This window comes from Moesziomyces antarcticus (assembly GCF_000747765.1).
Source record: "Moesziomyces antarcticus DNA, scaffold: scaffold_v10025, strain JCM 10317, whole genome shotgun sequence".
Classification (NCBI taxonomy): domain Eukaryota; kingdom Fungi; phylum Basidiomycota; class Ustilaginomycetes; order Ustilaginales; family Ustilaginaceae; genus Moesziomyces; species Moesziomyces antarcticus.
In genome coordinates, this window is record NW_014638985.1 from 18,655 (window position 1) to 31,736 (window position 13,082).

Here is a 13,082-nt window from a genome sequence, read left to right on the forward strand (position 1 = left end):
TCAAATCGTGAGGTATCTGTACAAAGTTCTAGTGACGATGTCAAGCGGTGGAGACCATCTTCTGGGCCTTGCGGATGCGCGCACCGAAAGCGATGAGCACCACCAGCATGGCCAAGGTGACGGCTGCCGTGACGACGGCCTGCACGACAAACGCCTTTGTGAAGCCTTCGAACGACCACTCGGGCACAAAGAATGGCGCCGAGAAGGCCAGACAGCACTTGACAAAGTTGAAGAGCGCAATGCCGTGCACCGCCTTGGTAAAGTAGGTCTCGATGATGTACGTCTGCAGAATACCACCAGCCGCCGAGTTGGCCACGTAGTAGACGCCGATGCCGCCGATCACTTCGACGGGCCAGTCGAGCTTATTCTGGTATCCAATTCCGTAGAGCAGCAGGCCGATGACGAGCAACGGCACCTGCGGCAGCAGCGCCCAGAGACGGTACTCGGGCACACGCGGGCCATCGGCCGAGCCCGAGTTGCGGCGCACAAAGAAGTTGACGGTGGAGTCACTGACGAAGCCACCGGCGAACTTGCCAATCAGCGCACCGACGGCGGCGGCGAGGAAGGAAAGACCGACCTGGACGTTTGTGAAGTGCCACGGAGGACGCGGGAACACCTGTGGGCTCACCACGGTGAAGCCGACCGACCACATGAAGATGACCGCGTAGACGATTGAAGGCAGGATGACCGGGAGGTACATGGCCATCTTGAGCGGAGCGACGATCTCGCCGACGAAGCGCCCGGGCTCCTTCCACGGGTACCATGCGGCGCCGATGCGGCCGTGCGAACCGCTCTCGAGCGCACCTGCAGAGCCACCGAGAGGCGGCGTGGCAGTGCCGTGTTCGATCGAGTGCGAGTCCTTCTTCTCCAGATCGTCGATGCGCGTCGAGGCATCGTGTGCAGCCGCGGGTGCCGAGCGGTTGGCGGTGTACAGCGTTTCGGGAACGAAGAGCAGGATGCAAACCCACAGTGCACCGGCCAGGATCAACGTCAGATAGTAGACTGCAGCGCAAGAGAGTCAAATCAGAGGTAGATTAGATTAATCGCCTGATCAATGCCGAGCGAACAAGAGTGACAACTTACCCCAACGCCAATCGGTGGTCCTGGTGAGAATGCCTGCGCCGATGACAGGAGCCGTGACGGGTCCAGCGATAAGGAGTACCGTCCAGGCAGCAATGGCCGCACCACGATGCTCAGGCATGAAAGTCTCGGAGATGAGCGAGGCAGGCACGGTCTGCGAGACGGAGCCGGTGAAACCGGCAAAGAAGCGGGCAGCAGCAAAGCTGTTGAAGCTGCCTGCCCTCGAGAGCCAGACAGTGCACGGAATGTAGAGCGTCCAGGCGAGGAGGTAAGCGGGACGTCGCCCCACGGACTCGGAGATGGCGTTCCACAGCAGCGGACCCGTGCCGAGACCGAGAATACCGATGCCGATGGTGTTGGCGGTGGCGGCGATGGTGACCTTGAAGTTCTCTGCGACTTCGGGGAAGGCAGTGAGATGGGCGGCGGCCATCTCGTTAGCCGCAAAGGCGGTGAGCGAGACGGTGGCGAGCATGAGCAGCTTGCGCCATGTTGGCAGGTTGTAAGGGTGCTGGGGGTCGGGGTGGTTCAGCTGACCCGTCCTCATGATGACTGTGGCCGCAGTGGCAGAGAGCGCTGTAGGAGAGGGAGGTTAGAGGAGAGAGGGGAAAGGTGTGGGGGGACGATGACGAGACGAGGATGAGGTGAGGCTCGAGGGTTATAAGTACGAATGCCGCTCAGTATGTGCTACACAGTGGGCATTGGCAAAGGAGCGAGTGGTCTGATGGGAGGCTGCACAAACCGAGACGTGGGGAAGCTCACGATTGCATCGGCGGACACGAAGGGGGCACACAGGATGACCCAGGATGGATGCATCCAGGCACGCATACGGCGGAAATAAGCCATCAAGGCACATGGCCTGCGAGACTAGCGCTGTCCAGCTGACGATCTGCCAGGCACGCTGCTTGGCGTGCGGCCGAGGGTGTGCAAAGGACGGAGCAGGCAAGAGTAGGGTGGATCAAAAGTGCAAGGCTCGGCTATGAAGACGAGGTGAGACCCAAAGTTTTTTCTCTCTTCGGTACACACGGCTGGAGAAGCGACTCGGCGTGGCGAACGCGCGCGTCGAGCGAGTCCAAGGGATAGCAACGCGTGCCATCTGGTTGGCATCAATCGATTGATTGAAAGCATGGGACGTGCGCAGGGAGCACACGACCCAGAAAGGCGGAAAGCAAGCTAGAGCAAAGGTGCGAAGGTCGAAGAGCGCACTGATGGCAGGGGTGACCGTTGGAACCGACGGTCGGTGAGAGGGTCAAGTCCCGCGGTGGGGCCGAGGTTGAATCTCCGCATGAAGCTTGCCGACGGCGCGTGCGGGGAACCTCGGCAGTTGAGCGGTATTCGTGCACAACACGATCCTAGGAATGCCCGCTTCTACGAGCCGCACCGTGCAACATTGTCTGCAGAAATCGGAAGCGGAGCCCCGCGATTCTCACGCCGAGATCGTGTGGCGCTCCGAGATGGGCATTGATTGGATGGGGGGTGCCCGCGAGCTGAGAGTATCAATGGCTCCAGGCTGTAGCTGTGGCCGAAGTCGAGGAGGGCGGAGGCAAAAAAGCTCCGCGGCATTGCTTGAGAAAACGACAAAATTGAACGACTTCGCCGCGACTTCCTGCCGAAATCACCGGTCGAAGCCGTGTCTCGCGCGAGAGACCATGCCATGAGCCTCGTTGTCGTAGAGCAGCATGCTTGCCAACGGCCATGCGTTGCAGCCCACCGCTGTTTCCGTTGCACCAAGCAACTCGACCGGCCGAATCAGATGTCTGCGCGAAGCCTTTCTCGCACGTCTAGATATCCACCGAGCTTGCCGCTTACCCCGCGCTTACCCCGCGCTTACCCCGCACAGGTTGGCGTCCGCAGATGTGAGCATGGCCACATGGCGAAAGCATGGTGTCGAAAGAGCTTGGCATCTATGGCGCTCGCTTCGCACTTTCCTGGGTGTGCGGTTCTCTCAGCCGGGCCTCTGTGCGTGGACTGAACGCAGGGTGCAGGCTTCTATGCACCCCGAAACTCAAGCCTGTCTAAGACGACTGCCGCGTCGTGTGGGTTTCGCGACACGGAGCTAGACGTCGCAGAGTCGCAGAGGCCGTAGCAACGTGGCAACTTGGCACAGGTCTAGCGTGACGAGAGGGTCGCGAACGTGATGGCGATCCGTCGATATCGGGCTCTGGAATCTGCTGCCGATCTGTCCTTCAAGGCGGCGACCGGCATGGCCGACTTTCAAAATGAAGTGGCGACGCCTTGCTCGCCGCAGACTGTGCGTTTGTATGACTTGCTACGCACTCCTTGACAGTCACCTCTCCGTAGCCCTTGCCACTCGGCAGACCGTGTATCGATATCACGGCATGGTGAGACTCGATCTCGCGGTGGTGACCGATATGGTGGTAACCGATGTGGTGGTGACTTTGGCGGTCACTTCGCCCCGCACTGCGGATTTGGCGGTGTCCAAATTGGCGCTCGCCTTCACACATAGCAATCCGTGAAACGCCTTGGCCATGATGCTCGAAGGGCCTGCTTTCCTCCACATGGCTGCAGCTTCCCTCCAGCCGGGCGCTGCGAGTATATGAACTCATACACGTCGACGTTCCTCCACGCCCCCACACAAATCTCCAACGCCTGCTATCTCGCGTCTTGCATTCAACAATGTCGACAGAAGCAAAGACCGCTGCCTTTCGGCGCGAAGACGTCAAGTTTGCCTCGGGCAGCGACCTGTGTGCAGCGTGGGTGTACCATCCCACCGCTGCCCCGCTTCGCCCCGCATCCGGCGAATCGCGCCATGGTGATAAGTATCCAGCAATGATACTTGGACATGGACTCGGCGCCATCAAAGAGATGGGTCTCGACCGCACGGCCTCCCGCTTCGCAGAGCTCGGCATCGTCTGCGTCGTCTTCGACTATCGTCACTTTGGCGAGAGCACCGGCCAGCCCCGCCAGCTGCTGGACATCAACCTGCAGCTCCAGGATTGGGACGCCGCCATCGACTATATCTCCAAGCTCGAAAGTGTAGATGACCAGAGGATCGGCATCTTTGGCAGCAGCTTCGGCGGCGGCCATGTGATCAGTGTCGCGGCCAAGGACAAGAGGGTCAAGGCGGTCATCTCGCAGTGCCCCTTCACCTCGGGCTTGCACTCATCCCAGACAGTTGGACTTCTGCCCCTTCTCAGACTCGGTGTACTGGGTCTGCGCGACCTATTGTTTTCAAGAGGCAACGACATCGTTCGCGTTCAACTCGCTGGCAAGCCTGGAGAAAGTAAGTCCGCCCAGTCACATTCTCACTGCTTTTCACAGATCCGAGTGGGCTCACCTCCGAATGCCTTTGCTTTGCCGGTCCAGCTGCGCTCATGAATGCGCCAGATGTGTTTCAGTATCGCCAGCTCATCCCGGAGCACTTGTTGGATGTCGTGCCGGACTACGTCGCAGCGCGTTTCGCTCTCGCCATCGGCTTGTACAACCCGGGCTGGAAGACCGCCTCGGTCGCCTGCCCAATCTTCTTTGCAGTCTGTGGCAGGGATTCCGTAGCGCCGCCTGGCCCCACCCTCTCCTATGCCGAGAAAGCGCCAAGAGCAACCGTCAAGCTCTACGACAACATGGGCCACTTTGACATCTACGTCGGAGACCACTTTGTCACTGCCACCAACGACTACCGCACCTTCCTCAAGGCACACCTCTGATTTTCATCTGGACAGCAATGCATTGCAGATATATCACTGGGTGCAGTTCCGATCGAGTGCGATCGAGCGAGATTCTAGCGCGAGATGCGTTTCGGCGTGCGCACGCGTTTGCTCGGCGTCGTCTTGGCACTCGATGGGCCGTCGACAAGATGGCGGTCCCAGCGCGGCTGCTGCTCAAAGATGCAGTCGGTCACCAGCTGCTTCTTGAACAACTTCAATGGCTCGCCGTCGATCGTACTTCTGCCGACAAGATGGCGCCATTCCGCCGAGTGGTCCTCTTCCACCACCAAGTGGCAGTGATCCGGGTCCTCGCGCAGTGCCTCTTCGTCCCACTTTCCTCGGCCCACCTCTCCACCCGCAGCTACGATGAGCGAGGCGAGCGAGCCAGTGTCATCCACGCCCCGACCCAGCCAGAACTTATGCCCGCAGTAGATGCCCTGCGCGAACATGCTCTCGCGGCGCTCGAGCACCTCGGCAAGCTGGATGCCGTACGCCTTTTCGCCCTCGCGGTCGACGAGCGCATAGTCAGCAGAGGACACGGCGGTGCGCTGCTTCATGCACGCTCCCAGCCAGTCGGGCGACACGATCGCCACCGCACCGGACGCGATCGCGTAGAGCATCTTGGGCGAGCGCGACAGCTTGGGTGTCACGAGCACGTGCGCGCGCTCGATCGACTCCACCACCACAACTCCCGCCGCGCGCAGCTTGGTCTCGTCGGTCTTTTTGAGCTTGTAGTTGCTCGTCGCCACACGCACCTCCCCTTCCACTTCGGCGACGGAGACAACAGCGGTCTTGAGCTTCTTGGTCGCCGACATGTCCGCAGAGGGCGAGTCGGCAGACGCAGATGATGGCTGGTTGGTGCTTTCGCCAAGCACAGTTCGACGGCTACGCTTGGTGCCGCGATGCGAAGATGGGCTGGCTGGCACGCTGTGTGTGCCATCGGTCGCATCGGCTTCCGACGAAACATTCGCTTCACCTTGACTGTTGCGGCGTGTCGGCGTGGCCGGTGGCGAGGTGTGCTCGATGTGTGTCGCGTCTGCGGGCGCTGCGACATCGGTGGTCTGGTCCGAGGTGGGTTGGGGCTCCGACGTCGCTCCTCCTGACCCTGTCTCCGCAGACGATGTTTCGCCGGCGGCATAGTGCAGCGCAGGTACAGCTGGATCGCTGGTGGGCAGGTCGACGGGCTCGTTGTTGCTGATGGCGTCGTCGATCCACGGCCCAAGACTCTCGTCCGTCACCCTGGTATCGCCGACGTCCAGGTTGTAATCTACGCCCTCTGGGAAATCAATGTACTTGAGCTTGGCCCTCTCGACGGGCGCCCAGGCCAAGAACGAATCGACGATGTACTTGTGGTTCACGACGGGCACGCCCCAATCCCTCGCGCGCTCGGTCTTTTCGCTCGCCAGATTCGCCGCCACGCACAGGGTCGTCTGTGCCGTGAGCGTGCCCGAGAAGGTGGCGCCCATGAGCTTGACCATCTTGGTGAGGTACTGCCTGGTTGCGCCGCGGTAGTTAGAGATGGTGATGGCGGCGCCCTGGAACTCGGCGATCGGGGTGCGCGGAACGGGAAAGTGCAGCGGCTCCTGGCGCGGGTCGCTGAGCCGATCGTTGGAGACGACCCAGATGAGCCAGGTGAGGTTGCCGACCTGCTTGGACTGGCGGATGGCTTCGCGGAACTCCTGCACCTCGCGGTAGCGGCACACGACGTAGTCCGAGTTGCGCACCGCCTGCGCGATGCCGTCGAGATCCGACGGCGCACGGCGGATGGTGCCGCCCGAGTGGCGGACAAAGTGCTCGAGCGACCGCAGCTGCTGCTCGCTCGCGCGGCACACATCGCGCGCCAGCAGCAGGCTCTTGCCACGAAATACGTCGCGCGTGCTCCCTGCACTGTTCATACTGCGGCTGCTGTCGCCGACCAGGCTCATGGCGACGCGGTCGCGTCGAGGCGAGGTGAGCGGCGAGCCGCTCGCGGTCTTGCCGGCAAAGCACGGCGGTAACCTTGCCTGACCGGGCAGGAACTGGTACGAGTCCAACGGCAGCCGCTTCTGCAAGCGCCACGAGTCGCTGATCCACTGCGGTGCCACGCAGATGGTCTGCTTGCCCGGGCTGTTGAGGATGCGCTTGAGCTTGGTGCCCGAGATGGAGGTGGTGAGCAGCACGTTGACGTCGAAGAAGTGGTCTTCGCGCCACAGCCCTCCGTAGGCGGCGACGATGCTGCTGATCAGCTCGCGGTCCGCCTTGGACACCTCGGACTTGGACGCCGTGACGCAGAGGCCCGAGAAGATCATCTCGGCGCGGCACGAGAAGCGGTCCTCCTTGAGGCGGATCTTCAGGTGTGCGCTGCGACGCACCCAGTCGGGCTACGATCGGATCGATCGGATCAGCCGACGCACCAAGGGCAAAGCAGGAGAGCAATCGTTGCGGGTCAATTCGCTGCGGACCATCAAGACTGAGCAGGAAATCAGAGCGTTGGAGTTGCACTTACAGTCACAACGAGCGGTCGCTTGGCGTCAGGGCTGGCCTCGGGCAGCGTCGGCTCGGTGCAGTGTCGATACTCTTCGAACTCCACCGAGGTGGCAATGACGTGCGTCACCGCGTCGAGCTCAAAGCGCAGCTGAGTCGAGGCCGATGCGCTTCCACTTGGTGTCGAGCTGGGATTGTATTCCCGCGCGCCGCCTTGGAACAGCAGTTTGCGAATCTGCAAAAAAGGCGCCAAGTAGGGTCAGCGCGACGTTACAGAACGGCCAGTCTCAGGCTGCGATTCGATACTCACTTCATCGTGTGTTGCGTGGTCGACATCGTCGTTGATCCAGAACTGCACGTCCGCGAACAGGTCTGGAGGCGTCTGCTGCGGCGGCACCGCCTGTGTCGTTGAGGCCGAGGACTGCATCCTGCGCGTTTCCACCCAGGGCTCCCGGTCGTAGTTCGAGTGGTCAGGAAGTTTCGCGGGAGGTTGCTCGCTAGCCTGTTCGATCGTATCGTGTGTGTGGACGTGAACGGCGCCGGTTTTGCTTAAGACGTGTGCCTAAGGAAGAGAGGGGAAGATGGTGTGCTGGAAGCATGGGTCTTCGTCGAGGGGCATGCGTGTGGAGCGCGTTGCGAGGGAGAAAGTGGAGCAGCGCGCGTGTCGCGTACATTGCACCGCGAGGCATTCCTCCGCCTTTTCGCGGCACCACATCGCTCTTGCCTTGCGGACTTCCCGACTCAGCCGAAAAGGTGTTGGTCTGGCAGCCAAAATTTCGACGCGTCGAAACGCGTTTCGCCAGCACGCGTCGCCGATTCTTCTCGGCTGCATCCCTCAAACTCAGCTCGAGTCCGAACCGGACTGACTCGTGACTCCCTCTCTCTCAAAAGTCTTTCTCTCAAAAGGCTACTCCGAGGAGCAACGAAGCCACACGCAAGCCAAATGCCGAGAGCAGGCAGTGTTTGACGGGAAAAGAAGCTCGTGACGATTCGTAGGAGTGTGGTGATTCGGAAGGCATTTGTAACGGACGGAGATAGCGAGCAGCGCCGACCCGGAGACGGCCTCCGGCGCGTAGCACTTTAGGCGGCGGGGGCAGCGTCGGTGGAGCCCTGCTTGTTGTAGTCCTCCATCTCGGCGTCAAGGTCCTCGACCGTCTTCTTGGGGCGCGCCTCACGCTTGGCGCCACTGCCGCTGCCGTTGCCACGTCCGCCGCGGCCGCGCTTGGCAGCACCGGCAGGAGCACGGCCACCTCGGCCCTTGGCTCCGGCGGCGGCGGCACCCGCTGCACCCTTGGCACCGCGCGCACCAGCTGCTGGCGCCGCAGCGACCTTGGCGGGGTCCACGACGACTTCGACCTTGAGCGGCTTCTCTGTTGACGGTGAAGCGGGTCCAGGCGAGTGGATCAGCACGATGCTTGTACGGTAGTCTGGATGCTCAGCGTCTGTACTTACTGCCGTCGATCAATCGGTTGTTGTACTGAGTGTAGGCGCGACCGGCGTCGTCGGCGCGCTGGAACTCGACGGTGCAGACGCCCGTCGACTGGCCGTTGGCGCGGTAGCTCATGGCCACCTTGCGCAGAGGGCCGATGGTGGTGGAAAAGAGTTCCTGCCAACGAGAAGGGATGCACGTGGAGTCAGCATTCCGTTCGAAAACCATGCATTGAGTTCTTGTGGTGTGCGGGGGTTGCATACGAACCTTGACTTGTGCCTCGGTGACGTCAAGAGGCAGGTTGCTGAGGATGATCTTGCTGCCGGTGTTGGCGCTGCGGCCGGGGATCACGACGGGGGGCCTGTTGCGGTTGGAGGCGGCGATCACCGCGGCGTTCTGGGCACCGGCGCCGACGGCGGCAGCCTTGGCACTGGGACGGCCGCTGCGGCCACCCTTGCGTCCGCGCTGGCCGGTACGGCCGGCACCGGCACCGGCACGCTTGGGGCGAGCGGCAATGATCTCCTCGAGGGCTGTACAAGAGACAAGAGAAAGGCAAAAGGCGATGCATGCACGGGTGCGAGGCAGATGACCGCAAGAATCGTTTGAGGGACGGTTCATCGCAAGCAGCGTTGGAGGGTGCAGGTCGGAGTGTGAGCATGCAGTGCTGCGGACAAGGTCGAACGCGAGACGGATCAAGCCGGAAAGAGCAGCGCAGACGAGGCGCGCACGTGTCACGATGGCCGTACTTGCAAGGACGCTTGCACCTCGCTACCACGAGGAGTCCCTTGCACGGCGAAATTCGGTGAAGGCATGTGGCAGTCGCAACGATGTTGGGGGACTTTCGGTGCATATACCAGTGTGCGGACCAGTGGTCGGCTTGATCCGAGATGCACATCGGCAAGCCCTTTCACCTTGGCGGCTGTTGGCGCTCGTTCCCCTACGGCAGCGCGTCGTGGCAGCCGCAATGGCTGCCCTTCGTCTCGTTGCGTGTCTCGTGGCTTCGGCGGTACTCACGCTTGTCAATGTTCATGGACTGTTGGGATGACAGCAGCACGAAGCATTGGCGTAGACGAGAGTATGCGGAGAGAGGCATCGTGAAGATCGCATGATCGTGGCAAAGGCCAGATCCGAGTCGCATGAATGGACCGTAGGATCGACGCAGCATCGTGATCGGCAGCAAATGGCACATGCAGAGTAGGAGTGTGTGCATGGCGAGAAGCGCGAGTGACGAGCAAATGTGCGACCGTTCAGAACGAGAGAGCGCGGAAGAAGCCGTAGGTGGAGATGAGGCAAGCCGGACGATTGCATTGGCGATAGAGACCGCGATGGCGGTGGGGACACCAGGGTCGAAGTTCGCAAAAGAGCCGAGTCGGGGCGGTATTGGAACAGCAGCATGGGCGGCAGCAAGGCAGAGGTTGCGGAAAGGTGGAAGTCGGAGAAGCAAGTTCGGTCAGAATTCGATGTTCCCGTGGCTCGGTCCAAGGCGAGACTGATGGTGTTCGGAGGCACGCTGAGCCATGACCGGAGATGTGCAAGCTGATTTTGGCCGATCGACACTAGCTAATCGAGCTTTTTCTGTCTCCTAGGGGCAGGTTACCGAGCAGCACAAGCATCGCGAAGCCTGCGTTCGCTACATTGCCGTCTCCGTCTGTCCTTGCATCTGTACAGCATCGTCGGCCGTGTGCCCTCCAATCATGCAGATCGAATCGCAGTCCTTCGGGCCGCGGATCTGTCACTCGTTGGTGTCCGCATGGCGGAGTTGACGCGCGGTGCGGATGCACCGAAGCATCGGCGCTGTCGATGCTTGCTACAAGCGACCGACGTGAGCTCGAGCGAGTAGCAGTCAACGCTGGGACATGCCTCGATGATAGCAGTTGGCGAGTATTCGAGATGCGAGTGTGGCGGAGGACGCGTCAACGGACTGCGCTCCGATCGGGCGGCTTGTATGCGCATGGCGGAGCAGGCTCGGCTTGCAGAGCAGGAGAGGTGACAGCGGATGCGAACAAGGACGTGGACGCGAATACGCGCGTGGAGGCAATGTGCGAGTTGGCGGGGATCGCGATGCGAGGCCAGCCCGGCTCGCAACGGCAGGTGGATGGAGCTGGGAGTTGTGGCATGCTGACCATTTTGAACAGAGATGGGGGTTGGTTTGAGGAAGAAGGGTGTGTTCGTGTGAAGGGCTGGTGTTGGATGCGGCTGAGCTGATGCGGATGGAAGTGGCTGCAGAAACAGGTGATGGTGTTGAGGGAGGGTGTAGAGTGCGGGCGTGCAGGAGGGTTCTGCTCAGCCGCTGTTGCGTTGCCCGCCTCGTTTGCGCAGCGGTGTGCGCGCGCGACGAGTCAGTCCATGCGGTTCGGCTCGACTCGACAGAAGCGTGCACTGCAGACCGACCCTGCGCAGCCGCCGACTCGAAGGCTCGCCAGCGAATGTGTGATCGTTGCTCTTGTCGCACGAAAAGGGATTGTGCAATGTTCAGGACGAAAGTGTAACATTTCCAGAATCAATTGGCGAGCGGATCGGCAGCGTCTGCTGATCACGGGCAAGAAATGGGAGCGATCGGGTCTGGGACCGGATCGACCGACAAGAGTGCGGTGCGGCTGACCGCTGCTCTGAAGAGGTCCAAATGTGAAACCAACATTGCTGCAAGGGCGACGGCGGGTCTCAGTGTCTTTGCACAGCCATGCAGGTATGTGTGCATGCGATATTTGAAGTGAGCTTGGCCGTGCCTGGTGGACGCCGCTCTGACACGTGAGTGGGCTGCCGCTGACGTCGGTGGCCGTATGGCACTGGCGTCCAAGGCGTCCTTGTCGACGTCAAGCGCTTCTTGACTGGTCGGTCTGAGTCGCCGATCCTTGCGAAGAAAACCGGTTTTGGGTCGGCGAGCATGCCACCGAACGGCGTCCTAAGGGTGCCATGGCCGTAGCCGAGGGATTGAGAGAGCCACCGCGTCAAGTCAAGCTGGGCTGCGCTTTTTTCAGGGGGCCGCGTCGGCACCCCTGGATTCTCGATTTTTCGACGCTGCCTGGCGTGAAATGCTGTCGAATGAGATCCGAGCTTATCGTAGCCTCAACTGTGGATCTGTCTGCTGTATCGGCTGCCTTCCGCGATCATGGACTCACATCGAAATATGCGAATGTTTGCGAAAGGCGCAAGCAGAACGAAGCCAGGAATGCGAGCAAAGTGTGTGTCTCTGTGTGCTGTGTGCGTATCTGTGAGTAGGTCGGGGGAGCGCGACGAGCTGACTGAGGGCCAGGCGCGCCAAACCGACAAGCTCAGGCTGGCTTGCCGAGGAGCGAGTGCAGCAGCTTGCCGTCATCTCGAACTCGAATTAGAAGCACCTCCGTTCGCACCCTCCCTCTCTCGCCTTGGCTCTCGTCCTCGTGGACATCGGGCTCAGGAACCGTTCAGGTATTCACTGTTCGCGCTGCACAAAACGAGCGAGGCCAGAGCCGTACCCGTACGCGCTTTGAAGGGGTCAGAATTCAGCTCTGCGGAGCCCAGAAATCACCGAGCCTCCAGAAGCTGGTGCCGCCAGCGGGGCGCGAGCGATGAGCTCCGCTGGTCAGGGGGTCCCGTGGTCGAATCGAGTCGGATGTTCAAGGAGAGGGGAGCCAGCCGTGGCCATGCAGGCGTGCAGAGGCGCAAAAGCACCCCAGACTGTCTAACAGCTCGAAGGTGCAGCAGTTGGCAGTCGGCCGCTCCAGCAGAGCAGAGCGAGCGGCCCTTTGATTCGAGTTGGGTGGGGGTTCCTTCGCACGGCCTGACCTGCTTGCTTCGTTTTGGGCGCTGGGCCGTGTGACTGACGCGAAGAGCACACTAAAAAAAAAGAAAGGAGGCAGTGCCAGCGCCAATTTCACGTCTGAGCATGAATTTCACTTTCTGCGTGGTCTGCGCTTTAAAACTTTGGCGTCGGTCTGAGCCAGCCAAGCCGAAGGCAGAGAGGGTGACGGCAGTGTGGCGACGTGCTGCGTACGCTGTACCAGCCAAGCAGGGCGTCGTGATGAACTCAAACTCGACCTCCACTGTCAGCTGCTGCAACGCTTCCTCCTTACTCGCACCTCCCACTCTCTCTCTCTATCTCCTCCTTCACTCCCGTCAGCCATCGCAACCGCCATCGCCATTGTCAGTGTCACGTCTCGTTTCGCTGTCCAGGGTGAAGTCGTCGTCGCGCTCCCTCCTCAACCTCAACCAGCCCTTCAGTAACGACCATCAATAGACGCCCGCATATCTCCTACAGCGACCCTCCCCTACCTCAAGCACTCAATCACCAAGTCGAGCTGGCTCCTTCGTGACATCGATCCTTTCTGCCAGACTCGTTGCCAGACTCGTTGGCTCCACTTGCAACCGTCTGCCTGCACGCTTTGGTAGTGAGCGTCGCTCCAGTCCAATCGATAGGGCTGCAACGGTATTCACAGGGCAAAGAGGCCGCTCAGCTCCTATACACGCCA

General features: G+C 61.0%; 5 protein-coding genes across 5 annotated transcripts; 2 read left to right on the forward strand and 3 right to left on the reverse strand.

The window, feature by feature from the left end:
• Positions 1 to 40: 40 nt before the first annotated feature.
• Positions 41 to 1,624, reverse strand: PAN0_025d6141 (MFS transporter; the record flags this gene model as incomplete). Its single annotated transcript, XM_014798404.1, has 2 exons — positions 41 to 1,002; positions 1,084 to 1,624. 2 exons carry the CDS (start codon positions 1,622 to 1,624, stop codon positions 41 to 43), a joined length of 1,503 nt encoding a protein of 500 aa, XP_014653890.1.
• A 1,590-nt stretch (positions 1,625 to 3,214) lies between these two features.
• On the forward strand, positions 3,215 to 3,554 carry PAN0_025c6142 (uncharacterized protein; the record flags this gene model as incomplete). The annotated part of the gene is made up of 2 exons (XM_014798405.1): positions 3,215 to 3,328; positions 3,396 to 3,554. 2 exons carry the CDS (start codon positions 3,215 to 3,217, stop codon positions 3,552 to 3,554), a joined length of 273 nt encoding a protein of 90 aa, XP_014653891.1.
• A 160-nt stretch (positions 3,555 to 3,714) lies between these two features.
• On the forward strand, positions 3,715 to 4,742 carry PAN0_025c6143 (alpha/beta-hydrolase; the record flags this gene model as incomplete). Its single annotated transcript, XM_014798406.1, has 2 exons — positions 3,715 to 4,321; positions 4,405 to 4,742. The coding sequence occupies 2 exons, from the start codon at positions 3,715 to 3,717 to the stop codon at positions 4,740 to 4,742; spliced, it is 945 nt and encodes a 314-aa protein (XP_014653892.1).
• Positions 4,743 to 4,816: 74 nt separating this feature from the next.
• PAN0_025d6144 (uncharacterized protein) lies at positions 4,817 to 8,224 on the reverse strand (the record flags this gene model as incomplete). Its single annotated transcript, XM_014798407.1, has 5 exons — positions 4,817 to 7,102; positions 7,228 to 7,440; positions 7,516 to 7,753; positions 7,878 to 7,966; positions 8,117 to 8,224. The coding sequence occupies 5 exons, from the start codon at positions 8,222 to 8,224 to the stop codon at positions 4,817 to 4,819; spliced, it is 2,934 nt and encodes a 977-aa protein (XP_014653893.1).
• Positions 8,225 to 8,285: 61 nt separating this feature from the next.
• PAN0_025d6145 (RNA annealing factor) lies at positions 8,286 to 10,587 on the reverse strand (the record flags this gene model as incomplete). The annotated part of the gene is made up of 5 exons (XM_014798408.1): positions 8,286 to 8,575; positions 8,658 to 8,811; positions 8,902 to 9,164; positions 9,649 to 9,667; positions 10,399 to 10,587. The coding sequence occupies 5 exons, from the start codon at positions 10,585 to 10,587 to the stop codon at positions 8,286 to 8,288; spliced, it is 915 nt and encodes a 304-aa protein (XP_014653894.1).
• Between the last annotated feature and the right edge of the window lie 2,495 nt (positions 10,588 to 13,082).